General features: G+C 47.5%; 1 protein-coding gene across 1 annotated transcript; it reads right to left on the reverse strand.

Annotated features, from left to right (window-relative positions):
• Positions 1 to 939: 939 nt before the first annotated feature.
• LOC103599703 (melanoma-associated antigen D4) lies at positions 940 to 8,446 on the reverse strand. The gene is made up of 13 exons (XM_008583850.1): positions 8,304 to 8,446; positions 7,150 to 7,360; positions 6,062 to 6,892; positions 5,402 to 5,605; positions 5,235 to 5,298; positions 4,944 to 5,023; positions 4,453 to 4,544; positions 3,772 to 3,851; positions 3,647 to 3,689; positions 3,148 to 3,210; positions 2,076 to 2,190; positions 1,312 to 1,742; positions 940 to 1,152 (listed from the first exon to the last, which is right to left on the reverse strand). Exons 2-13 carry the CDS (start codon positions 7,357 to 7,359, stop codon positions 1,143 to 1,145), a joined length of 2,223 nt encoding a protein of 740 aa, XP_008582072.1. The 5' UTR covers position 7,360; positions 8,304 to 8,446; the 3' UTR covers positions 940 to 1,142.
• Positions 8,447 to 24,155: the final 15,709 nt, after the last annotated feature.

The following is a 24,155-nucleotide window of genomic DNA, read 5'->3' on the forward strand; positions in this document are numbered from 1 at the left end:
GGTCAGGATGTGGGTCTAACTGAGGGCTGGGAGCATCTTCTGGGGAAAAGAGTCACGGGGGAGGCAGGGCCCCTTACACCACCACCTCTCTCTTCATCTGGGGCTCTGGACATTGCCAGGGAACTCCATACAGCTGTGGACCCTGTCCCTGCCTGCTACTGAGCCCTTCCCAGGAGTCCAAACGGCCTCTGCTCGCTCTGTCTGTCTCTCGCTCCTGGAGGATTTGCAGCCCTACCCCCGTCCCCTCCACGTATCACCCAGCCCTTGAAGACACCAGGACCCAGGCCTGGCCTCGGCCTCACTGGGAAGGCCCTGCTGCCAGGGAAGAAGAGCTCCCAAGCCCCCAGACAGGCCTCCGCTCTGTCACAGGCAGTGGGCTGTCTAGACGTGCATGAAACTGTGTTTTCATTAAATCCTGCTCCATCAGCAACAACGGCTCCTCCTTCCACCCACTGGAGGGCTGAGAATGCCATTGTGAGGCCTACCTCATCGTCCTCAAGACCCCGCCCCAGGGATGAGGTCCTGAGCTATGTGGATGATGAGCCAAGGGTTCTGGAACATCGTCTCTGAAGATGGTGGGCCTGGTGAGTGCCTGTGGACCCTGTCCCTCAGCAGGAGGGACAGTGGTACCAACTCCCAGTCCTCCACTCCATCCCTTCTCCTGCCCTCCCTCTTGCCATCTAACTGGGGCTGCTGAGCAGCGCTTGTAGGAAAGTACATCACAACATGGACCGGGGCCTCCCCGAACTCGTGGTCTCTGCCCTCAGCTGGCCCGCTACACCCCTCCCATTCTCCCACCCATACCTGCTGGCCTTTTTAGCAGAGGTGGGAGGTGGGAGGTGGGGCCCACCTATCCCAGAGTGCCTGAAGAAGTTTCCTTGCTAGCAGCCCAGCAACGGGCCACCTACAGCAACAGGTACTCAGGCAAAGGAGGAAATATCCACATTAATTTTGCAACTTTAATGTAACACTGATACAAAAACAAGAAAGCACAAGAAAGAGCACACGACGAAAGCAGGAAGAGCAGAGAGCTTCATCTCGCATGCCACCTTTGACTGATAGGTCGAAGCTGCCTAGAGTGCTGGGTTAGGAAGGAATCGGAGGAGGCACTCTGGCTGGGTGGGGAGGATTGCTGCAATCCCTCAGCGGTGTCTGAAAACACAGGGAACAGAAGTTATATACATTACCAAAGAAGTGTCTTTCCACACTGGTATCGACGCCCTGCCCCGCCCCACCCACGCCTCCTTCTGACATCTCACGGCTCCTCCACGGCCCTCCTGCAGAGTCTCATTTCTCTCCCGAGAAGCTTACTGGATCCAAGAGAAGAAGCTGGCACCAGCTCTGGTGGCGTTTCTGGTCCGGATGGTGGAGCTGGTGCTGGGGCCATCTAGGACGCTGGTGCTGGCCCCACCATTGGTGCCGCTGCTGACGCCAGCTCTCCACGTGGCTCTCCTGTTGGCACGGTTGCTGTTCAGAATGTACTGATGGTATCTAGCCCAGAACGCAAAGGGGATCCTGGCCCAGGCATCGCCAAAATCTCCATCCTCGTCCCAGGTCAGGAGTTCGACCTGTATGTCGTCCCAGCTCCACCGTCCAATCAGTGCTTCGTCACCAATGTTCATCTGGGCCCTCATCTGGGCCCTGGCATGTTCCTCAGCCATATCCACATCCATAGTCTTGAAAGCATCATCCACAGCCTCCAGGAAGTGAGCCTTCCATTCCCGGGGGTCTCGATTCTGATACTGAGGTGGAAACAGCAGCCATAATGACTGACCTACTCCACGTTCACTGAGCACGTGCTGCCTGCCACCCCCATCCCCCACCCTGGCGCTTGTCGCAAGTATGATGAAAATGAAGACGACTGCACCCAGCCCCTGCTATTCTGTGCCACACCCAGGATTTTGCCCCATCCCTCACACTTACAAGTTCACGTGAGAACTCGTATGAGCTACAAGTTACAAGAACCTTTCTGGGCCTCGGTACCCTCACTGGAGATGCGGGATAACAGGAATGATGCCGCGACCGAAAAACAAACCACCCCCAGTGCATGGCACCCGACAGAGGCTCTCCATTACCTGAGCAATGAATCTCAGGACCCTCATCTTGCTGGTCTCGTGGCGGGCTCGCAGGCCCCACAGGAGTTCATACTCAGGCGGGCTGCTGTTGGGGATCTTCTTGTATTCCAGGTACCTTCGTGTGAGAGGAAAAGAAACTTTGCTCCTAGCCAAGAAGACCTGTTGTTGAACCGATGGGTTCCAGGGGCCCCTCCTCAACCCAATGCTGCAGCTCAGTTCCTGGAAGAGGATTGCCTGCCTCTCCAGCCCTGGCCTCCCTCCCAGGACTCCCGCCGGCAATAGCGAGGCCTTCCAAGCCTCATGCCATTGGTCCTGCCCGGAAGCCACGTGGAGGTTGGGGAGGGGTGGACACGTGTAGGGCATTTGTCCATAGGGAGGCCACAAGTTTGCGCCCCTCGTCACAGTGACCCCAGATTCCTGTTGGGTGTGTTGTAAACAGAGGAGCCATTCTTCAGGCCCCCTGCTCTGAGCACACCCCACCCCAAGGATCTTATCTGCGGCCGGGTCAAGCAAGTCCCAGAAAGGTCCATCCTAAAAAACCACTGGAAAGGAAGAAGCAGTCAGCCAAGGGCAGCGTGCTCCATGCGTACTCCTAAATTCCTGACCGTGTGTGCGTGCGTGCGTGTGCGCACTCGTGAGTGTGCACACGTGTGTGCCTGGGCGAGTGCTCACGTGGTCTCCAAGGACCAAGGATAGGGTGCGCCCTGGCCAGAAAGTCAGGAGGGCTGGGTTGTGGCCCTTACCAGCTGTGGGCCACACTCAGAGACTTCCCTTGTCTGAGCCCCAGGACCCTTAGGGGAAATTCCTGTGACAGCCTCCAGGGCAGGCGCCCAATGACGTGGAGAATACCTTGCACTGTGTTCTCAGTCAATGTGTGCTCACTTTCCCCAAGACCGCCCCAGCACTCTACTCCCCACACACGCACATGCCCCCACCCCTGCCCAGATCCGCACCCAAAGCACCCATCCCTCCAATTTAAGATCTGGGATAGGGAATGGCTTTCCCAGTCATTGTGTTCTCGCACACAAGGAACACGCGAGTGTGAGACGCAGTTAGCTCAGGCAACACCTACTTCTGCTTCACGAAGTCTTCTGTGATGAGCTTCCTCAGATCGCCAAGGAAAGGGTGCCTCACCCTGAGGGCAAGGAAAAGAATCCATGACTAGAGCCGGTGCTGGCGGCAGTGCCCGGATGTGGTCAGGAGCACTCTCCAGCATGATTACCAGTTTCCCAGTTCATGGGGCATCGCCATGGAAACCTGGGCATGCAGCAGAGGCCAGATGACTGAAGTTATGTACATTACCACGTATCACCCAGGGATGTGCTAGGTAGGAGTCTGATGGAGCCCCGAACTCTGACTATCTCTCTTAGATCTCACCCAGGGACAGAGAGCGGGGAGGGGGCTGAGAGTTCCAAACCATTTCCCCATCCACCCTGGCGACACCCTTTGTGCTCTACCCAGCCCAGGGTGCCCCACTCCCCTGCACCACACCACCAGGCTACTGCAATCCCGGGACCTCTTTCGCTGGAGGACAGCAGTGAGGGGCAGGTGCTGAGAGAGGCCAATCATACCCAGGGTGCAGTCCCATCTTGCGTAGTGCCTCCCAGAGGACAGCTGCGGGGGAGATGAGGTACAAGAGTTTGGCACACAAAGACGAGAAGGTGGGCATCCCCCAGCTGCAGGTCCAGCCACTCACCCTCACTGGCACGGTTGCCATTCATGAAAATGACACCCAGAATCACCAAGAGGAGACTCAGCCTGGGAGTGTCCTTGGTCCTAAAGGTGTAGAAAGAGGGATCCTGTCTAGCAGCCATTTGCCCTAGAGATTACGGCCAGCTCACCCAACTAGCCTCTCCCAGACGTCCCGGCTGGGCGTGAATTCCTCCCAGAGATACACCTGCCTCGCTACCCGGTTGCACACAATTTATACCTCTGCCTGAGACTTAACCACCTCATCCATAAAACGTGGAGACTAATACTTCCCTCCCAGGGTTCTGCAGAGGACAGGGTGAGGCAGGGGGCAAATGCTCGGCCCGCGGCAAAGGTGCGTCCAGAGGCATATCCAAACCCTTCCTGCCCTTCCTGCATCGGGATCTACACTCAACAGTAAGCTCTCCCTTGAGGAGAGCTCTGCCAAGTCCAGGTCAGGCACGCAGTAAGAAGAGGCAAGCTGCTGTCCCCGGAAGCTTCGGGGATTTGGGTGAAACACCAATGGCCGCAAGGCCTCCTCCCAGGCCATACTATCATCCCTTTCATCCGGCAGTCACTGGGCACCACTAACTGTGTGTGGGATCCGTGCCTTCCTGTTTCTCTGAGAGGATGTGGGCAGGGAAGGGGCATCATCGAGGAAAGCCGCAACCCTCTTGCCCTCTCTTACTTTCCAAGGAGGCGAGCTGAGGAATCCCGTGTGCAGACAAGAATATACAGGTGTTCTTCTTTGTCGATTTCCTTCAGGTGGATCCCAAACTTCTACAGGGGGAAGAAGGCAGAGCGTGAGATCAGAACCCCACGCTGGGCATCCTGCAGGCAGTCAGTCGATTCTTGGGAAGGACTGTTCCTCGGCAGGTAACCCAAACTCGAGGGCATGGGTGGAAGAAGAGAGGACACGGAGGACCTGCCCCGTGGGAGCTCTGGCCCTGACAGAGCCAAGGAGACTCACCTCACGAGACAATGAGACACTCAGAGAGCACAAGAGCGAGAGGCAGCGAGGGAAGCAATACACGTCAAACTGCCGGCGCAGTGGAAGCTCTCAGGTGGAGAGGCTAGGGAAGGCTCCAGGACGGGCAGTACTGAAACTGGGCCTGGAAGGGCTGTAGGCCTCCCCACCGCTCTCATTCCACACAGCTGCGCACCCATCCCGGCACCCACCTTTTCCAGAGTGTAAGTTGCTCTTTCAATGATCTCAGGGAAATGTTCGTCGTATTCTCGGATGACATCCTTCAGCATGTCTGCGGGAGTCGGAGAGTTGGAGAAAGCACCTGGGCTGAGCAGGGGCCACAGAGCTGCAGCCCCTTGGTCAGTTCCCCATTGCTGAGGGGAACACAGTCAGAACCCCGTCCTGCGGCAATGGAGGGACCAGCCATGGCCTGGTGGGTGGGGGCACATAAGCAAAGGGATACCCACAGAGTGGGGCTGGCGGAGGGAGTACAGGATGCCTACCTGAGCGCTTAATGGGGATCTTCTTGTAGTCTTTAATCATCAGGTATTTCACTAACTTATTTGCCTGGAGGAGGAGGAACCCACGAGGACATGAAGGCATGGGTGATCACAGAGAACTGGCCCAAAAGGGAGGAGAGGGAGGAGGTGGGGGAGGGCAGACCTCTTACCCTCTCTTGCAGAAGGGTCACGTTGCGGGGGGGCAGGCACAGTACGTGCCTTGAGGGTACCCGGGACCTCAGGGCCGTCGGGGGCCGAGGGGCTAACGGAGCCCGCACGGTCAGCGGGGGTTGTGATGCTCTCCAGGTCGGCGGGACCGTAGGAAGCTCCCTCTCCTCCTCGCTGCTCTCATACTCGTCATCCAGATGCTTAGACTGTATCATTAGAGAGAGGGGAGACCCAGGGCTACCGGCCTCCCTGTGCAAAATCGCGCGGCACAGCACATGCCTCGACCAGGGCGGGTACTTGGAAATAAGAGCAGTACAGGCAGCGACTAACATGTGCTGAGTGCTTACTAAGTGCCAGGCACTGAGCCAACCTCTTCTCCCACCGGTCCCGAGAGAAGGAACTACGCGGAGTAAAAACGTGCTCAGCAAACTTGTGCTGGGGAAACATGGACGAGCTGAAGGATAAGGAGGGGAGGGGAGCAGAAGGGTGGCGAGAGGAGAGGAGAGGAGAGGAGAGGAGAAGGGGGAAGGGAGGAGGGAGCAGAAAAGAAGAGAGAAGGGAGGAGAGGAGAAGGGAGGAGGGAGGAGAGGAGGAGGGAGGAGAGGAGAGGAGCGGGAAGGGAGAGGAGCAAGGAGGTTGTGGACACGGCAGGGAGATCTCACCTTCTTCGTCCTCTTGCCTCCCATCCTGGCCCAGGGCTCAGCACTGTGCTGGGCAGTGACAGCAGCACCCTCAGGCTCAGGGATGCTTGTGGCCATCTTAGCCTTAGCAGCAGTTGCTGCCACGACATTCTGAGGCTCCACCCACCGAGTCTTGGCCAGAGCCTTCCCAGACTTGGTCACCTTGGGCCGGGTGGCTGCCACCTCCCTGGTAGGTGCTGCCTGGGGCACACCGGAGGCAGCACTGGGGCCCTCCGTGGCAGCCTCTTGGGCCGGGGCAGGTCTCTTGGGGCGGGGGAAGGCTATGCCACTGACACCTGCTGGCTGAGTGAAATCAAAGCCATCGTTCGGACCCAGGCAGGCTGTCTTGGGCCGACTGACATCCATCTCACTGGCACGTGGTGCCTGAGAGAAAGCACAGGCAGTACTAGGGCCCTCCTCAGTAGCTGTCTCCTGGGCCTGGGAGGCTGTCTGGGACTGTGTGGAGGTTGCCGGAGCCCTGGGGGCAGCCATTTCACGGGTGACTGACATCTGGGAGCTCTGCCGAGAAGCAAGGGGTGCCCTGGGGGTGGTCCCCTGAGCCTCAGCATATGTCATGGACCGGGTATCGTCTCCTGAGGCCTGCTGTGTGGCCAACCAGTGGTTAGCGACCACCTGATTGAAGGAGCTACGGGCAGCAGCGGCCACGGCCCGAGCAGCACGGTTGGAGGCACCGGCACGGGCTACGTTGGCAGCACGGGTGGCTGTCTCGTTGGCAAGTGTTTCCGGATCCAGCTGCAATGCCTCCACCAGGGTCTGGGCCAGCACAGGGTTTTCCAGTTCCCAGGGCTCATTCTGCCAGGCCAGAGAGAAAAGGGTGGGGGAAGGCAGACGACTTTACACGCTTGCATTCTGTTTCCTTGTGCTGGCCGGCATCCTCCCAGAAGCCAGCCCTGACCACCCTGAGACCTTCCCAAACCCCCCTCCTCTGAGCAGGAGAGGGAAGGCTCGGGGAAGCTGGGCAGTCCTTCCCCACTAAACCCTCTCCTGCCTCCACCCTCCTCCACTGGGGAGAAGGCCCAGGGCAAGCAGGTGGCCAAGAGGAGCCTCACCGCTAAGATGCGAAGGCCTGGACCCAAGCTGCCAAAGGCTCTGAGGATATGGATGTCAAAGCTGGTGAGGGTGCCATAACCACCAAAAGCACCAAATTCTTCATAGTCGTTTCCTTCCACCATCTCTTCCTCCCCGGCTTCGTCGCTGCCCTCATCCATGTCTTCAACATTGTAGTTTTCCGATTCCACGCAGTAGCTTCCCTCAGCCATGCTGCGGGTCCCATGGAGAAGAGAGCTCAGCCTGAGAGCCCAGGGGGAGGGGGAGGGGGAGGGATCCAGTGGGAGGCGGGATCGCCCGGGAGGTGAGGGGCCGAAATCAGGTTACTAGGCAGGACCCACCAGTACGAGGTGGGGGCGGGGGGGCGGGGGGTAGACTCAGTCAGGGACAGAGCCCTAGGAAGGAGACAGAGGAGGTCAAGGAGACCTCGCACCAAAAGGGGAGTTTAGGATGGGCATGCTCCCCATTCCCGAGACTAGATTTGAATAGGGGTGTACTGGAGAGCTTGGGTCCCAAGAGTCCCAAAGGGGATGCATTGAGACAGGGAAAACCAAAAGGGGGATGAAGGAGGAGCAGATGCGAGGGCCCAGGCAACAGGGACAGCGGAAAGATCTGGGTAACTGAATCCCAGGGACCTTCCGGCTAGGTCCCGGCGGGGGATTCAGCTGATTTCATTCTAGGTTGAGCTCATACTGGAGCCCTAGGGACGGACGGGGTGGGGACCTCGGACCTAAGTGAGGCTCGAACTGGAGCGCTGTAGATCTCCAGTCCAAGGACTGGAACTCCAGGAAGGGGGCAAGCGGTCAGCTCGGTTGGAGTAATGTAGGAGTGGTTGGGGTGGGGGTGGGGCCTCCGGTCTAAGGAAGCTCGGCTCGGAGCACACGGGTCTGCTACTGAAAGGTTGGGGTCGTGGGCTGTGGTGTAAGCAGGGCTCGGATAGGGGCGCCTGAGTCTGATGGTGATGGTGATGGTGATGGTGATGGTGATGGTGATGGTGATGGTGATGGGGGGTGGGCGGCTCCAATACAGACCTTGGGTCTAATGGGGTTCCGGTTCTGAGTGCTTGGGCTTTGTTCAGATCCGGAGGTGGGAGGAGGACGCAGCATGTCGGGTGCCACTCGCCCTCTCCCGGTCCTGTCTGGGGCTGGATCCTTACCTTCCGTGGGGCTCCAATGGCGTCGGTCCTCAGCACCAGGAACCCCGCAGCCGCGCCCTCGCCTACTGCTGCCAGCACAGCAGCTCCGACCACCCCGCCCCTTTTCTCCGCGCACCCCCAGCGGCTGGGTAGCCTGCGCATGCGCGGGCCCCTCCAGCCGCCCACTTTCCCAACAAAAGCCCTTTCCTCCAGGTCCCCAGTGCGCATGCGATTCCGCGGGTGGGTGGGTGGGCGTTCTTCCCGCCAGATTCCCCTCACCCCTCTTTCGCCGCCGACCGCAGGCGCGCACACTCATATCCTGCAGTGCGGCTCGACCCACCCAATCATCTACCTTCAATCCCCCACTTGCACAGTGCTTCTCAGTCCAGCCCTGCCCTTTCACCCAAGCTCCTCCAGCCTGGTCTGGGATACACTATGCCCCACTTCCCCAGCATGACCCCTTAGGTCACAGTGAAAGAGGTCTCTAGCTGGGTCTCTAACTGCAACAGGTGGAACTCCCCAACCTGCCTGCAGGACCAGGAAATGGTCAGAGGGTGGCAGTTCCCTTTGTGTTCCCCTCCGCTATCCATCTCTATGGCCCTCGGGCACACTGGGAACTTCTGCATCCTCAGCTGCATAAAGGTATGCAGCTCCTTCTGTCACAGCGGGATCTGTGCTGGGGCTTGTCTTCTTCTCACAGCAGCTCTGGGAGGTAGATGTCAGCATGCCCATTTTACAGATGAGGAAGCTGAGGCACAGACACCGTGCACGAACTAGACAACGCCACAGAGCCAGTAAACAGAAAATGCAAAATTTGGGCCTGGATCTTCCCGCCTCCGAAAGCCCACATTCTGCTAGTGCTGGCCTGGGCACTGAGGCACCCTCCCCGCCTCCGCCTCCGTCTGACGGACAGACCTCCCCCACCCCCAACATCTGTCCCAAACAAATGAGATTCGTGTTCCGGGAGGCCTAAGCTCATGCTCTGCATTCAGGAGGACACAGGTAGAGGCCCCAGCCCCACCCCCTGCCTGCTCCATGTGGATCCATGCAGGTGTGGAAATTGCTCCTTGGGGGTCTGCTCTCTGCTCCCACCGTCAGGCCTCTACCGTAGGAGTGGCAATCACGCGGCCCCCGAGGCCTTCCTGGTGCCCGCTGCAGCAGTCAGGACAATCAGGCACTTTGTGTGTCTGAGCCATGGCAAGCCCTGGTTCAGAGGCAGTGTTTGCCCTGGTTCCTTCCAGGGCTGGGGCCTGCGGAAAGAAGCTAGGCTGGGCTTCAGAATCCCAGGGATGGAGTGACCAGCCCCTCTGGCGCTAGCTGTGTGAGGCCGCTCGGGTCACTCGACTTCTCTGAGCCTGGTTTCTCAACATGCAACATGTGGAGAGCACAGGAAGCGGGTCCTACCCAAAGGCACACATGCTGCTACGCTCCCAGGATGGCTGGAGAAACTGCTTTTGAGGCAGAAAATATTATGGTCCCATCTCAAATTGAACCTGGACTTTCTGCAAAATCCGTAGTGGATTTCTATATTCGTTTTCATATCAGCCTTCCCAAGACCCCTGTGTATGAATGGAAGCTATTGCTAGGACCACAGCTTCCACTCTCCTGTGACCAATATCAATTCTGCCTGGCTCTATGGCTTTCTTCAGCTGTTGTAAATCAACCTCCCCTGCCAGCTGCCTGTGTTTCTTTAGCCCTTCTTCTCTCTGTAACATGCCCTCTGTGGGAGATGACCAGACTCTACAGACGAAAGCCTTGGTAAACTGCTACATGCGAGTAACTCCAAAATCTACAACCCCAGTTTGAACTTCACTCCTGAGGTCCAAGTGCATACATTCACCCTCCTGCATGACATCTCCACCGGGATGTCCTAAGGGCTCCTCACGATTAGCCTGTCTAAAACCCGTCACTTGGCATACTCACCCCTCCCATACACTCACACGTTCACGTCCCTCTTGTTTTCCCCCCATCTTCACAATCTCAGTAAGTGGCACCATCACCCACACAGCTACTCACTCCAGAAACTGGAAGTTATCTACCCCCACCCCCCCTTTCTCATATACTGCATCCAGAAGGGAAAGCCCCGAAGCTCTCCAGAGCTGCCTGCCTCTCTGTTCAGTTCTCTCCCCTCCATTACTCCCAGCAAATTCTAGTCATATTGGCCTCTCTGAATTCTCAGCTCTGTCTTCTTCACTCAGGTTGTTCATCGGACTCTGTTTGTGTTCAGTCTCCCTGTGTTGCAGCCTGTAAGCTCTATCTAGGCAAGAAGTTGGGGGAATTGGGCAATCGGAGGGCTCACCTGGTTAGGTTCCCTTCCCTCAGGGATCACTGTCCTGTGCGGCAGGAGGTGTCATGATGTAAAACCTTATCGTGTTTTTGGTTTATAGGTATTTAGGTGGAAGAGTAAATCTGGTTCCTGTTAATCCATCATGGCTGGAAGCATAAGTATCCATCAGATTTTCAAAAGTTTTTTCACTGAGCCGTGTGCTTTTAAGATATATCCACGTTGCCATGCACAGATAATGCATGGTGTGTATTCAGGACATTTTACCTATTCGTCTCCCTAGAGGATGGACAAGCATTTTTCTCATCCATGGTAACAAAAAAGCCATTTAAAGTTTCTAAGCAGTGTTGATGTGATATTTGTTTTAATGATTTTTTTTTTTTTTAAGAGAAACACAAAGTTTGTCTCTGGGAGAAACGTGGCAGGGGGGTGCTGGTAGAGGAGCAAGAACAGAAACAAACAAACAAACAAACAAGCAAGCAAGCAAACAAAATCCACTTAGGAGGCTCTTTCTGTCATACTGGTGAGAAACAACAGTGACTTGTACAAAGCTACCAGGGAGATGGAGATGCTTCTTCCCCTTTCATTCCTTGAGGAGTTCTATCCTACTTGGCCTTTTTGACTTCTGCTTTTTGCGTTCATATCAGAATGTCATCAGTGCTCTTCTGACTATTTAGGCACATGGTGATGAAAAATGTACGACTACCAGCAACCGTAATGTCTGTTGACGGCATGACGGTCATGGCCTCCTGAATCCCCGTAGTTCCTCCACACCCGTCTTTTCCTTCGGGGGCTCATGCACCAGCCTGAGATTACCAGGAAGCCAGTGTTTTGGTTCTTAAACTGGTCTCACAGTAAACAGGTTGTCCTCATTTAGACTTCATTTTATCTCTCAGTTCTTTGACCTTGACATTTAGATGGTCCAAATTGCAAACACGTACCATGGCCAACTCACTGGCATTTGCTAGTCCTCAGTTGTCCCACTTATAGTTAGAATTGGCCACTTCAGGTCCTCTTCGACAAGCACTTTCAAGTTTCTAATTATTGCCTGCAACGTTGTTTTATGTACCTCGCATTTTACAATTGCCTTGGAACTGACAACAAATATCGGACTGCCCTTTGAGAAATGTCTTTCAGCTATTACTAAGTTACATATTGAAAATACTTTGCACAATTCTTTTTGGCTTCTCACCAATCACCATCCTTGCCCCCCCCCCCAAGTATCTGACAATAAAAAGTATTTATCTGATGATAAATTTTTCCTTGACGACGATTTTCTGAATAAGCCTCACAAGAATGCTGGTTGATCGGCCTCTTGGTTAGGTCTGCATTAACTGTCCTAGGGCTGTTGGTTACCATTAGAAAACCAATGTTTATAGGCTGTCATCACGCTCTTTTCTTCTGTCCTCCCCAAATAAATCGCATTGTGAGGCCACACACATGCTGCAATGCCCATTACTTAAAGTTACCCACCGTGGGATCATTGTAAACTTCTGCCTACCTCATGTCTCAGGAAAGGGGGTGGTAGAACTTATGGCAAAACATCAGTATATTACCAAGGTTTCAATGCAAGAAGCACTTCTCCATTTCAGTTCATTCAAAGTCAGAAATGTTGCTCATAATCCTCTCCCGGCTTCAGGTAAAAATTCAGGTCCATAGTGAATTATAACAAAACTTGCAGTTTGGGAAATATATAATTAAAATGCCAAAATAGGCTGTTTCCTCTGAGTCTCATTACTCTTACGCCACCTGCAAAAAACATCCTTGGGATCAAATGATCATCATTCCAGCATTTGTATGGCTCGTGATATTAAAGTCTTTATTTCATTTTAGAAGTTTGATATAATGAACTCCCAATACCAGCAGCAGGGCAAATTCCACCTGGAATTCCTTGTTTTGTCCCTGAGAGGATTCAGTCTCACCTCAGTGCTCCATGATGGGGAGTTCTCCATGGAATATTATATGAAAGACTTGATATTTCCTTTTTTCCCTTCAAAAACAATGCATACATAAGTCTGTTACCTTCACAGTATGTGTTTCCCACACAGACACATGGAAGCAGCTTGCTTCAGAATGAGGAGTGGCTTCTTGTCCCTGTCACTTTCCCTGCAGTTTTATCACTGGTGAGAACTCAGCTACTAGCTTTTTGCCAAAAGCCATGACTGGAGTGGAGCCTTTGCTGCCTTAATTTTTAAAAACAGCTTTATTCTTCATGGCTAATGTAAAGAGCTGGAGGTGAGAGAAACAAAGGGGGAACCTCTTGAATTCAGTATTTTGATCACTGCAGAGTCATCAGGGAGAGGTGTTCCTTTGCTTTCTTCCTGCCCCTGACTTTCTGCTTGTCACCTTGTAGTCTTACTCCTGTCTCTCTCCTCCAGCTCTTCCTCGTTTCCCCTACCTCTTCCCTCTCTCTTTGCTGCTACCTAGCTCTCTCCCTCCCTCTCTTTCCTACATCTTCTCAGGCCTCCAACTGTTTTTTCACCCCATCCTTTCTCTTCCTATATTCCATACCTGGGTATCTTTCATCCCTTAGCTCTCCCTCACACATCCTTGTCTGCTTCTCTGCCACCGGGACATGAGGAACCACACGTGTGGGAAGACCGTGAATATATATGTTTATCCACCAATCTCTCTTAACAGCTCATCCATCCCTTTGCATTTGTTTTTTCAATTCATTCATTCGTTCGTTCCTCCAACAAACATATTTGAGGGGCCCTCAAGATATGCAGTGGATAACAAAGCAGATGATGGTAACTTTCACCATGGGGCTTGCACTGGAGTAGGGTGACAGATGTTTCAGACAGGATCCCTCTAAGGAATATACGGTGTTATGATACATATTGATGAGCGTTATGGAGGAAGTTTCCAGGGCACTAAGAGAAGGTAAAAGGGCATGAATAACTTAAGTTGGGGATGAAGCGGTTTGTGGCCAGACAAAGCCTTCATCAAGAAGTGCTATTTAATCTGAGACCTCAGAAATAAGCGTGAGGCGGACAGGTGAACAAGAGAGGAAAGAGGGTTACCAGTTCAGAGTTATTGAGAGCAGAACTATAAAGTCCCTAAGGAAGTAACAAGCATGGCTCCTACCAGGGTCTACGAGGTCAGCATAGTTCAAGCAAGGGGAGGGTGGGGATACTTTTGGGCCAGAAGGTTCAGAATCATATCACTGTTCTTATTCTTTCAGGCAAGGCCCCTCTCTTTTATTTATTTATTTATTTTTATCTTTTTAACATAACATATTATACATGCATGTGGGGTACAACGTTGACTTTCAATAGTTGTGTACAACGTGTGATGGACAGATCGGGATAGTTAGCTTATTCATCGTCACAGTACGCAATCATGCTTTGTGCCCTTAACCAATCCCTCGGTAACCCCGCCCCTCTCCGCCCCGCTCCCCTTTTCCACCCCTAGTAACTATGGTTTTTTTTCTCTCTTTCTAAAAGTTCGATGAATTACTGTGATTGTTGTTTCTTTCTTTCTCTCCTTTAATTGTTTATTTGTTTATTTATGGATTCAGCTCCCTGTTATGAGTGAGAACATGCGGTATTTCTCTTTCTGTACCTGGGTTGTTTCACTTGGGATCATTTTCCCCAGGGTCATCTATGTTGCTGCAAGTGGCAGGATTTCTTCTTTTGTATGGCTGAGTAGTAGTCTATTGTGTATATATACCACATTTTCCTTATCCAGTCATCCATTGGTGGACATTTAGGTTGGTTCCATGGCCTGGCCTCTGTAAATAGAGCTGTGATAAACATGGGAGTGCAGCTATCCCTTCCACATGATGATTTACAATCCTTTGGATATATGCCCAGTAGTGGGATTGCTGGATCATATGGTAGTTCTATCTGTAGTTGTTTGAGGAACCTCCATACTGTTTTCCATAATGGCTGTGCTAATTTACAGTCCTACCAACGGTGCAGAAGGGTTCCCCTTTCTCCACATCCTTGCCAGCATTTGTTATTCTATTTTATTTTATTTTATAATAGCCAGTCTGACTGGGGTGAGGTTGATATCTCAAAGTGGTTTTGATTTGCATTTCTCTGATGATTAGTGATGTAGAGCATTTCTTCATATACCCATTGGCCATTTGTATGTCCTCCTTTGAGAAATGCCTATTCAGCTTCTTTGCTGATTTTTTAATTGGATTAATTGTTTTTTTTGCTGTAAAGTTGTTTGAACTCTTTGTATATTCTGGATATTAATCCTTTGTCAGATGCATAGTTTGCAAATATTTTCTCCTCTTCTGTAGGTTGTCTTTTCACTTTGTCGATTGTTTCCTTTGCTGCGCAGAAGCTCTTTATTTTGATGTTATCCCATTTGCTTATTTTTTCTTTTGTTGTCTGGGCTTTTGGGGTGTTATTCATAAAGTCTTTGCCCAGTCCTACATCCTGGAGTGTGTCCCCTATGTTTTCTTCTACAAGTTTTAAAGTTTCAGGCCTTATATTTAAGTCTTTAATCCATTTTAAGTTGATTTTGGTATATGGTGAGAGGTACGAGTCCAGTTTCATTCTTCTACATGCAGATACCTAGTTTTCCCGCACCATTTATTGAAGAGGCAGTCTTTCCCCCAATGTGTATTCTTTGTGCCCTTATCTGCCCTTATCGAAGATCAGTCAACTGTAAATATGTGGGTTGATTTCTGGGTTCTCTATTCTGTTCCATTGGTCTGTGCGTTTGTTTTTATGCCAGTACCATGCTGTTTTTTGTTACTGTAGATTTGTAATACAGTTTGAAGTCAGGATCTGTAACCTTTGGCTTTATATTTTTTGGTCAGGATTGCTTTGGCTCTTCGGGGTCTTTTGTTGTTCCATATTAATGTTAGGATTGCTTTTTCTATTTCTGTGAAGAATGTCATTGGCATTTTGATGGGGGTCACATTGAATCTGTAGACTGCTTTGGGTAGTATGGACATTTTTAACTATGCTAATTCTTCCAATCCATGAACAAGGAATGTCTTTCCATATATTGGTGTCCTCTTTAATTTCTTTCAGTAGTGATTTGTAGTTCTCATTGTAGAGACCTTTCACCTCCTTGGTTAGATTTATTCCTAGGTATTTTATATTTTTGGTGACTATTGTAAACAGGCTTGCTTTCTTGATCTCTTTTTCTTCTAGTTTGCTGTTGGAATATAAAAAAAGCTACTGATTTTTGCATATTGATTTTGTATCCTGCAACCTTACTGAATTCGTTTATCAGCTCTAAGAGTTTTTTGATAGAGTCTCTTGGGTTTTCTGTATATAGAATCATGTCATCTGCAAACAGGGACAATTAGATTTCATCCTTTCCTGTTTGGATGCCCTTTATTTCTTTCTCTTGTCTAAGTGCTCTGGGTGGTACTTCCAGTACTTTGTTAAATAGGAGTGGTGAGAGTGGTCCTCCCGGTCTTGCTCCTGTTCTTAAGGGAAAAGCTGAAAGCTCTCAATATCATTCAGGATGATATTGATTGGTTTGTCATATATGGCTTTTATTGTGTTGAGACAGTTTCCTTCTATACTTAATTTGCTGAGAGTCTGTATCATGAAAGGATGATGAATTTTGTCAAGTACTTTTTCTGCATCTATTGAGATAATCATATGGTTTTTGTCCTTGATTTTGTTGATGTGGTGTGTCACATTTATTGACTTGCATATGTTGAGCCATCCTTGCATTCCTGGGATGAATCCCACTTGATCATGGTGTATAATCTTTTTGATGTGTTGCTGTATTCTGTTTGCTAGTATTTTGTTGAGGATTTTTGTGTGTCTATGTTCATCAAAGATATTGGCCTGTAGTTTTCCTCCTTTCTTGTAACTTTGTCTCATTTGGGTATCAAGGTGATGCTGGCCTCACGGATTGAGTTTGGGAAAATGGCTTCTGTTTCAATTTTTTGGAACAGTGTGGAAAGAATTGGTATTAATTCCTCTTTAAAGGTTTGGTGGAGTTCAGCAGTAAAGCCATCCAGTCCTGGGCTTTTCTTTGTCAGAAGATTTCTGATTACTGCTGCAGTCTCATTGCTCGTTATTGGTCTGTTCAGTTTTTTCTGTGTCTTCCTGGTTCAGTCTTGGTAGTTTGTATGTATCCAGAAATTTATCCATTTCCTTTGGGTTTTCAGATTTGTTGGCATATAGTTGTTCATAGTAGTCTCTAATGATTCTTTGCATTTGTGTGGTATCAGTTGTGATAACTCCTTTTCCATTTCTGATTTTTGTTATTTGGGTCTTCTCTCTTCTTTTTTTAGTTAGTCTGGCTAGTGTTTTGTTTATTTTTTTTTTTATCTTCTCAAAAGACCAACTGTTTGTTTCATTGTTTTTTTGTATCGTATGTTTCATCTCTATTTCATTTAGTTCTGTTCTGATTTTAATTATCTCTTTCCATTTACTAACTTTAGAATTGGATTGTCCTTGTTTTTCAAGCTCTTGGAGGTGTAATGTTAGGTTGTTTATTTGAAGTCTTTCTATTCTCTGGATGTAAGCAAGAGAATTGCAACAAACTTTCCTCTTAGTACTGCTTTTGCAGTATCCCATAGGTTGTGGTATGATGTGTTGTTACCATCATTAGTTTTAAGAAATTTTTTCATTTCTTCTTTGGCTTCTTCTTTAACCCATATGTCACTCAGGAGCATATTGTTTAATTTCCAAGTATTGGCATGATTTCCAAAGTTTTGTTTGTTATTGATTCCTAGTTTTAATCCATTGTGGTATGAGAAGGTGCATGGAATGACTTCAATTTTAAAAAATTTGTTGATACTTGATTTGTGACCTAATATGTGACCTATCTTGGAGAATGTTCCATGTGCTGATGAGAAGAATGTATATTCTTTAGTTGTTGATGAAATGTTCTACATATGTACATACAGAGAGAGAGAGAGAGAAAACAAACAAGTCCATTTGGTCTAAAGTGTAGTTTAAATCCTGTGTTTCCCTGTTGGTTTATTGCCTAGATGATCTGTCCACTGCTGAAAGGGTGGTGTTCAGGTCCCCAACTATTACTGTATTGAGGTCTATCTCTCTCTTTAGGTGCAATAATGTTCGCTTTACAAGTCTGGGTGCACTGATGTTGGGAGCATATATATATTGTTATGTCTTCTTGGTGGGTAGATCACTTTATCATTTTATAATGGGCTTCTTTGCCTCTTTTTAAAGTTTTTGGTGTAAAGTCTGTTTTATCTGATATAATAATAGCTACTCCTGCTCGTTTTGGGCTTCCATCGGCATGGAATATCTTTTTCCATCCTTTCACTATTAGTTAGTGAGAGTCTTTACAGGTGACGTGGGTTTCTTGTATGCAGCATTTAGTTGGGTCTAGTTTTTTAATCCAGCCAGCTACTCGATGTCTTTTGAGTAGAGAGTTCAATCCATTAACATTTAGCATTGCTACTGCCAGTTATTGTCTAACTCCTGTCATTTAATTGCCTTTGTATGGTTGTTTTGAGTATCTTTTGTTCCTTTCTTTCCCTGTTGTTCTTTGACTTCAAAGTTTGTTGGTTTTCTGAGGTGGTACGGTATAGTATTTTCCTCTTTCTCACTTGCCCATGTGTTCTATCAGTGGGATTTATTCTTCCTAGTGTATTCATGGTTGTTGTTGTTGTTGTTGTTGTTGTTGTTGTTGTTGTTGTTGTTATTGTTATTATTGGATTCCAAGTGCAGAACTCCCTTGAGAGTTTCTTGTATGGTTGGTCATCTGGCACTGAATCCCCATAGTTTTTGTTTTTCTGGGAAATACACTATATCTTTTGCACATCTGAAGGGTAGTCTTGCTGGCATACTATTCTTGGCTGGCAGTTTTTTTCTTTTAGTACTTTAAATATATCATCTCATTCTCTTCTGGCCTGCAGGGGTTCTGCTGAGAAGTCTGTTGTTAGTCTGATGGGGACTTGATGCTTCTCTTTTGCTTTTTTGAGAATTCTCTCTTTGTCTTTGACTTTTGCCAGTTTAACTGCAATGTTTCTCAGAGAAGACCTTTTATGATTGAATCTGTTTAGGGATCTTTGAGCTTCTTGAATCCGGAAATCCATCTCTCTAGCAATACCAGGGAAGTTTTCTGCTATCATCTCATTGAATAGGTTTTCAATGACTTTTTCTTTTTCTTCTCCTTCTGGAATACCCATGATTCAGATGTTTGTATGCTGGAGGCTGTCCGATAGCTCTCGAAGATTTTCTTCATTTTTCAAATTCCTTTTGCTTTTTTCTTTTTTGTCTGCTTGGGTTATTTCAAAAACACTATCGTCAAGGTCAGGAATTCTTTCTTCTGCTTACTCTTGCCTGCTGCTAAAGCTCTCGAACGTAGTTTTTATTTCATTGACTGAGTCTTTAAGTTCTAAGGGTTCGGCCACATCCCTTTTTATGGCATTAATCTCTTTGCAGATTTCCTCCTTCATATCTTGGATTGTTTTTCTCATTTCATTGTGTTGTCTATGTGCCTCTTCTTGTATCTCACTGAGTTTCCTTAAGATTGTTGCTTGGAATTCTTTTTCAGACATTTCAAGGTTTTCTTGTCGATTAGGATCTTGTATCTGAGAGTTACTGCATTCCTTTGGGGGTGTCATAGTTTCTCGTTTTTTCTCACATTTTTAGTATCCTTACGTTGATGTTTGGTTATCTGGTGGAGCAGTTACTTCTCCAATTACTCAAGTGTCTTTTGAGGAGAGAGAGTCTCTCCTGAAGATTTGTTTTATGCTGCCTGTTGGGTGCAATGTTTCAGTTTTGATTCCAGGTAGACTCTATAGTCCCAGAAGTTTCAGGAATGCTCAGGTGTTCTGGGAAGAGTCAGCCAACTGGGGGGTACTGACAAGTGTGGTGTGACTGAAGGGGACAGGGGCCATGTGGAGTGGGGCTCCTGGTACTGTGGCCTAGCAGCACTGGGCTCCCATAGTGAGAGCTGTGAGGGGCAGAGTTCTGGAGGCTGTGGCCTGGTGGTGCAAGCTTCCAGTCACTTAACCACATGGGGAGAGACTACAGGGGGTGCAGCTGGGCAGAGGCCATATGGGGCAGTGCTCTTGTGGCAGCTGCCTGGTGGCCTACAGCTTCCAGGAGGGAGAGCATGTGGGGCGGGGCTCCAGAGGCTGTTGCCCAGTGGCTCGAGGCTCTTGTGGTGGGGGGAGGCGGAGGCTTCTGGGGCTGCTGTTCATCAGTTCAAGCTTCCTGGGTCAGGAGCTGCAAGGGGCTGGTCTCCTGGGGCTGGCGCCAAGCCAGTATATACCTCCTTTGGGTATACACCAGTAGTGGGATAGTTCTATGTGTAGTTGTTTGAGAAGCCTCCATATTATTTCCCATAGTGGCTGTACAAATTTACATTCCCACCAACAATGTGCAAGTGTTCCCCATTCTCTGCATCCTCACTGGCATTTGTGGTTGTCTGTCTTTCTGAAAATAGCCATTCTAACTGAGGTGAGATGATAGCTCATTGTGGTTTTGATTTGCATTTCTCTGATGATTAGTGATGTTTAATATATTTTCATATACCTGTTAGCCATGTGTATGTCTTCTTTTGGAAAGTGTCTATTTAGGTTGTTTGCCCATTTTTTAATTGGATTACTTTTTTTTTACTATTGAGTTGTTTGAGTTCTTTGTATATTCTGGATATTGATCCCTTGTCAGACGCATAGTTTGCAAATATTATCTCCCGTTCTGCACGTTGTCTCTTCACTATGTTGACTGTTTCCTTGGCTGTGCAGGAGCTTTTTAGTTTGGTATAATCCCGTTTATTTATTTTTGCTTTTGTTGCCTGTGCTTTAGAAGTCTTACTCCTAAAATCTTTGCCCAGTCCTCTGTTCTGAAGCATTTCCACTGTGTTGTTTTGTTCTAGAAGTTTTATAGCTTCAGGTCTTACATTTAAGTCTTTCATATATTTTGAGCTGATTTCAGCATATGGTGAGAGATAGGAGTGTAGTTTCATTCTTCTACATATGGATCTCCAGTTTTCCCAGTACCATTTAATGAAGAGACTGCCCTTTCCCCAATGCATGTTCTTGACTCCTTTGTTTTGAAAATCAGTTGGCTGTAGGTATGTGGATTTACTTCTGGATTCTCTATTCTGTTCCATTGGTCTTCCAGCCTGTTTTTGTGCCAGTACCGTGCTGTTTTGATTACTATAGTGTTGTACTGTATTTTGAAGTCAGGGAGTGTGATGCTTCCCACTTTGTTCTTTTTGCTCAGGATTGCTTTGTCTATTCAGGATCTTTTGTTGTATTGGATCTGTAGATCACTTTGAGTAGTATGGTCAGTTTGACAATATTGATTCATCCAATCCGTGAGTATGGGATGTATTTCCATTTCTTTGTGTCTTCCTTAATTTCTTTAATCAGTGTTTTATAGTTTTCCCTGTAGAGATCTTTCATCTCCTTTGTTAAATGTATTCCTACATATTTTTGTTGTTGCTGTTGTTGCTGTTGCTATTATAAATGGCATTGCTTTATTGATTTCTCTCTCTGCTAGTTCACTGTTGGTGTATAGAAATACTACTGATTTCCATATTTTGATTTTATATCTTGCAACTTTACTGAATTTGTTTATCAGGTCTAGGAGCTTTTGGTAGAGTCTTTAGGTTTCTCTCTATATAAAATCATGTCACCTGCAAACAGGGACAATTTGACTTCTTGCTTTCTAATTTGGATGCCCTTTATTTCTTTTCCTTGCCAAATTGCTCTGGCTAGGACTTCCAGGACTATGTTGAATAAAAGTGGTGAGAGTACCGAGCTGCTGCAGGAAGCACCCAGGGCTCCCAAGCCAGGGCTCTGGGGGGGTGGGGGCAAGGGCCTCGGCCATGCCCCCCCAAAACCCACAAGCAGCCCAGGAATGACCACCGAGCTGTCACCAGAAGTGCCCCAGGCTCCCGAGTTGGGGTGGTGGGGGGCCAAGGGCTTCAGCCACACTCCCCTGACATCTGCAGCCAGCCCAGTGAGGACCACCAAGCCACCACTGGAAGGCCCCAGTCTCCCAAGCCAGGGAAGTGGGGGGGCTGAGGGCTTCAGCCACACACCCCCCGACATCTGCATCCAGCCCAGCAATGACCATGCCAATGCTGGAAGCCCCCTGGTCTCCCCTGCAGGAATGAGGGGGGTGCCACAGGCCTCAACCATGCCCCCCTCCTTCCTCCTTCTTCCATCCTATTTCCTTCCCCCTTCCCCTCTCTCCCCCCGCAACTGCTCCACAGCAAAAAAATACATATTGATAAATAAATAAACAACAAAAATTAAAAAATAAGTAAATAAAAGAAAGAAAAAAATAAGAAATAAAACTGGTGAGAGTGGCCATCCTGGTCTTAGTCCAGTTCCTAGAGAAAACACGTTCACCTTTTCCCTCTTCAGTTTAATGTTAGCAGTGGGTTTGTCATGTATAGCCTTTACTGTATTAAAATAATATCCTTCTGTACCTAATTTAAGAGTTTTATCATAAAGCAATGTCGAATTTTATCAAATGCTTTTTCTGCATCTATCCAGATGATCATACGATTTTCGTCTTTCATTCTGCTGATGTGATATATCACGGTTATTGATTTGTGTATGTTGAACCATCCCTGCATCCCAGAGATAAATCCCACATGATCATGGTGTATAATTTTTTCGATGTCTTGTTGGATTTGGTTTGTTAGTATTTTATTGAGGATTTTTACATCTGTGTTCATCAGGGATATTGGCCTGTAGTTTTCTTTTCTTGTCGTGGCCTTGCCTGGTTTTGGTATCAGAGTAATGCTGGCCTTGTAGTACGAGTTTAGAAGAGTTCCGTCTTCTTCAATTTTTTGAAATAGTTTATGAAGTATTGGCATTAGTTCTTCTTTAATTGTTTGGTAGAATTCAGCAGTAAAGCCGTCTGGTCCTGTGCTTTTCTTTGTTGGAAGACTTTTTATTACTGATTCAATCTCATTCCATGTTATTGGTCTATTCAGGTTTTCTATTTCTTCTTGGTTCAGTCTTGGTAGGTCATATGTGTCCATAAATTTACCCATTTCCTCCAGGTTGTCAAATTTATTGGCATATAGTTGTTCATAATCATCTCTAATGATCCTTTGTATTTTGGTGGTATCAGTTGTAATGTCTGATTTTGCATCTCTGATTTTATTTATTTGGGTCTTTTTTCTTCTTGGTTAGTCTGGCTAATGGTTTGTTGATTTTGTTTATCTTTTCAAAAACCCAACTTTTTGTTTGATCTTTTGTATTATAGTTTTAGCCTCCATTGAATTCTGCTTTGATTTTTATTATTTCTTTCTTCTACTTATTTTGGGTTTGGTTTGTTCTCGTTTTTATAGTTCCTTGAGGTGCATTATTAGGTGGTTTATTTGAACTATTTCTATTTTTTTTTTAATCTAAGTGTTTATTGCTATAAACTTTCCTCTCAATACTGCTTTGGCTATATCCCATAGGTTTTGGTATGTTGTGTTTCTGTCTTCATTTGTTTCAAGGAATTTTTTGATTTCCTTCTTAATCTCTCCTTTGACCCATTGGTCATTCAGGAGCATGTTGTTTAATTTCCATATATTTGTGTATTTTGAAAGTTCCTCTTGTTATTGATTTCTAGTTTCATTCTACCATGGCCAAAAAAAATGCTTGATGTGATTTTGTTTTTGTTGAATTTGTTGAGACTGGTTTTGTGGCCTACCATATGGTCAACCTGGAGAGTGTTCCATGTGCTGTTGAATAAAATGTATATTTTGAAGCCATTGGGTAAAGTGATCTGTAAATATCTGTTAAGTAAGGCCATCTGGTCTATGGTGCCATTTAAATTCAATATTTCTTTGTTGATTTTCTGTCTCGATGATCTGACCAGCTGAGAGTGGGGTGTTACAGTCCCCAGCTCTTATTGTGTTGGCATCTATCTCTCCCTTTATATCGGATAATATTTGCTTTATATATCTGGGTGCTCCAGTGTTGGGTGCATATATATTTATAATTGTTATATCCTCTTTCTCTATTAATCCTTTCACCATTTTATAATGTCCTTCCTTGTCTCTTAGCACAGATTTTGACTTAAAGTCTGTCATATCTGAAATAAGTATAAGTAGAGCTACTCTTGCTCATTTCCTTTTGCATGGAATATCTTTTTCCATCCTTTCACTTTCAGGCTATTTGTGTCCTTGTAAGTCAGGTGTATTTCTTGTCGGCACCATATGGATGGGATTTATTATTATTTTTTTTTATCCATTCAGCCAGTCTATGTCTTTAATTGGAGCACTTAATCTGTTTACATTCAAGGTTATTATTGATATATACTAGCATTTTGTTGGTTGTTTTCTAATTGTTTTGTGTATCTTTTGTTCTTTCTCTCTTATTGTTTATCCTTGTGGCTTGGGGGTTTTCTGTATTGACGAGGCCTGATGCCTTTCTCTTTCTACGTTGTGTATCTATTCTACCAGTAAGCTGTATATTTTCAGGAGTTTTTATGATGGTTGTTATCGTTCTTTTTCTTCTAGACGTAAGACTCCCCTAAGCATTTCTTGTAAGGCTGGACTGGTGGTGATGAATTCCCTTAAGTTTTGCTTGTCTGAGAGATTTTATTTCTCCTTCATTTCTTTTTTTTTTTTTAATTTTATTTTTTTATTTTTTATTTTTTAATTAATTATTTATTTATTTATTTTTTTATTTTGTCAATATACACTGTATATGATTATTATGG

Source organism: Galeopterus variegatus, unplaced genomic scaffold (assembly GCF_000696425.1).
Source record: "Galeopterus variegatus unplaced genomic scaffold, G_variegatus-3.0.2 Scaffold3063, whole genome shotgun sequence".
Lineage (NCBI taxonomy): Eukaryota > Metazoa > Chordata > Mammalia > Dermoptera > Cynocephalidae > Galeopterus > Galeopterus variegatus.